This window comes from Alosa pseudoharengus, unplaced genomic scaffold (assembly GCF_046254945.1).
Source record: "Alosa pseudoharengus isolate Yale_2024_CS ecotype anadromous, Long Island Sound unplaced genomic scaffold, YU_APseudo_1.1 YU_APseudo_1.1_scf_21, whole genome shotgun sequence".
Taxonomy (NCBI): domain Eukaryota; kingdom Metazoa; phylum Chordata; class Actinopteri; order Clupeiformes; family Clupeidae; genus Alosa; species Alosa pseudoharengus.
In genome coordinates, this window is record NW_027468674.1 from 828,546 (window position 1) to 830,679 (window position 2,134).

Sequence of the window (2,134 nt, forward strand, 5' to 3'; positions counted from 1 at the left end):
TGCTCCGGAACGGTTCATCGCAGCGAGATGAAACCTTTATTGCACGACAGAGCAGAAGTGGGGCTTTCCAACGAGACTACACACTTGTCTACGATCAAGTATGAAAATTACAAAAAATCATGAAATTAAATCAAATTGCATCATATTTACAGTCTATACTTCTCTGCGTTCACCTGCACACTCATTACTCTTGTTTAAATTACTCGCGGACCCATGATCGCATAGATATGCCACGCACGTCAGATGAAAGAGGAGACTCAGAGCTATCATTTGATACCAAGTACATCCTTCTGGGTTATAAAACAGACGAAGTGACAGCAAAATAATAACTTCATATAGCTGGACTTACCCCACGTTTTTGTCTGTTCTTGTGGCAAAGCATGTTTATAATCCAATGCTATCATGTGTTTCTCTATGGCAAAGCATGTTCATATTCCGGTTTTGAGATCCTAGCAAATTCCTGCATGGCATCCAATTCAAGGCTCACATTGCATCCCAATTTGTTCAACAAATAAACACCTTTTTTGCCTTTACTTTGTTCATGGCAATGCAGTAAAAAGTTGAGAATTATTATGACAGCATACACAAAGGCACGCAGGCTAACACGTAACCTCGGGTCAAGTCAGGTCAGATCAGTTCGTGTCACAGATATGGAGCTCAGAAAGGTCACTATAAAAAATGGCATTTATTTCCGTAAATCACACAGCAAATATTTCTGTAAATTGCTCAGCCCCAGAGTATCCCTCCAACATGGCAATTATATTGCCCGATTCAGGACAGTCTGCCCTACAACCACATGAAATGCATGTAGAGCTGTGAGCTGGTGTGGTGAGATACATGTCGAAATATAAGAATTTTTATAATACACTTTTTATATTTTAATTCTTTAAAAATCAAAATAAAATCAATGCTAGTATTAATACATGAAATGATCAGATCTGAATAGCCTAGACTCTCCTGAAAAAAACAATATATAATATATGTGTGTGGCACTTACAATGACCAGAATAAATCCTTATGAATAAAGGTAGTGAAAATGCCCTAAAAACAGCTTAGGGTTCTAAGGGTTAATGTTACACACACACACTCTCACACACGCTCTCTCTCACACGCTCTCTCTCACACACACACTCTCACACACACTCTCACACACATTCACTCACACATTCACTCACACTTTACCTCGCTATGTCCAGGGTCCACACACACACTCTCACACACACTCTGCCACACCGTAATAACTATCTCTCTCCCTCACACACTCTCACACACACTCATTCACTCACACTTTTGCTTTCTTGCTCAAACTCTGTCTCTCCTGGTGTGTGTGTGTGTGTGTGTGTGGTGTGTCTGTGTGTGTGCGTTCGTGTGTGTGTGTGTGCGCGTGTGTGTGTGTGTCAGGTCGTCCGCGGCGTCGAGCAGCACACTCTCCTCCTCGCTCAGCGTCCAAGCGGCTTGTGGACTCCGACAGCCCGTCCACCAGGGGGAGCCAGCGCGCCACCGACTGGAGCCGCTTACGAGGCATCATCAGCGACGAGGACAGCGACTAGTGTGTGTGTGTGTGTGTGTGCGCTTACGAGGCATCATCAGCGACGAGGACAGCGACTAGTGTGTGTGTGTGTGTGTGTGTGTGTGTACGCGCGTATGTGTGCTAGTGTGTGTTCTTCCCAAACACAAAGTTCTTTGTCTATTATAAATTATCATTTTGTTAAATAATTGTCTTGAGGTTTACTTGTTTGTTCATATACCTTTTTGTTATAAGAATAAAATATTTTGTATTGAGATGAGGTCCTTCATTGTGTAGTAGAACAGAAGTAGATGTTCTACGGAACATCTCTACGGAAGTAGAAGTTCTATATATCTAACCGCTCAGTTAACACAATGACGTCCTGCCAGCTGCTGCATCTTCTGGTGAGACTGCCAGAGTAGCAACGAGAACAGAGGCATGACACCACGGAAACTTGCACCCTCTCCTCTCCTCTTTATCATTTCTGGCCAGCATCGTTCAACAAGCACATTGGACAAGGAAAGTAGGCAACAACTTCATTCACAAGCAAATGCTCTGGAAATGTGCACACAAGTTCGAAAACTTTGCATTTGCTGATGTAGCCTCAATAAGAAAAACTCTTATTGA

The 2,134-nt window shown here is 42.7% G+C and overlaps 1 protein-coding gene across 1 annotated transcript in view; it reads left to right on the forward strand.

Annotated features, from left to right (window-relative positions):
• hirip3 (HIRA interacting protein 3) overlaps positions 1-1,655 on the forward strand; it is a 43,369-nt gene extending 41,714 nt beyond the window's left edge. Inside the window, exon 7 of the mRNA XM_076299094.1 lies at positions 1,402-1,655. Within this exon, the coding sequence (XP_076155209.1) occupies positions 1,402-1,550 (149 nt within the window). The 3' untranslated portion in view covers positions 1,551-1,655. The remainder of the gene's footprint in view (positions 1-1,401) is intronic.
• The last annotated feature ends 479 nt before the right edge of the window (positions 1,656-2,134 follow it).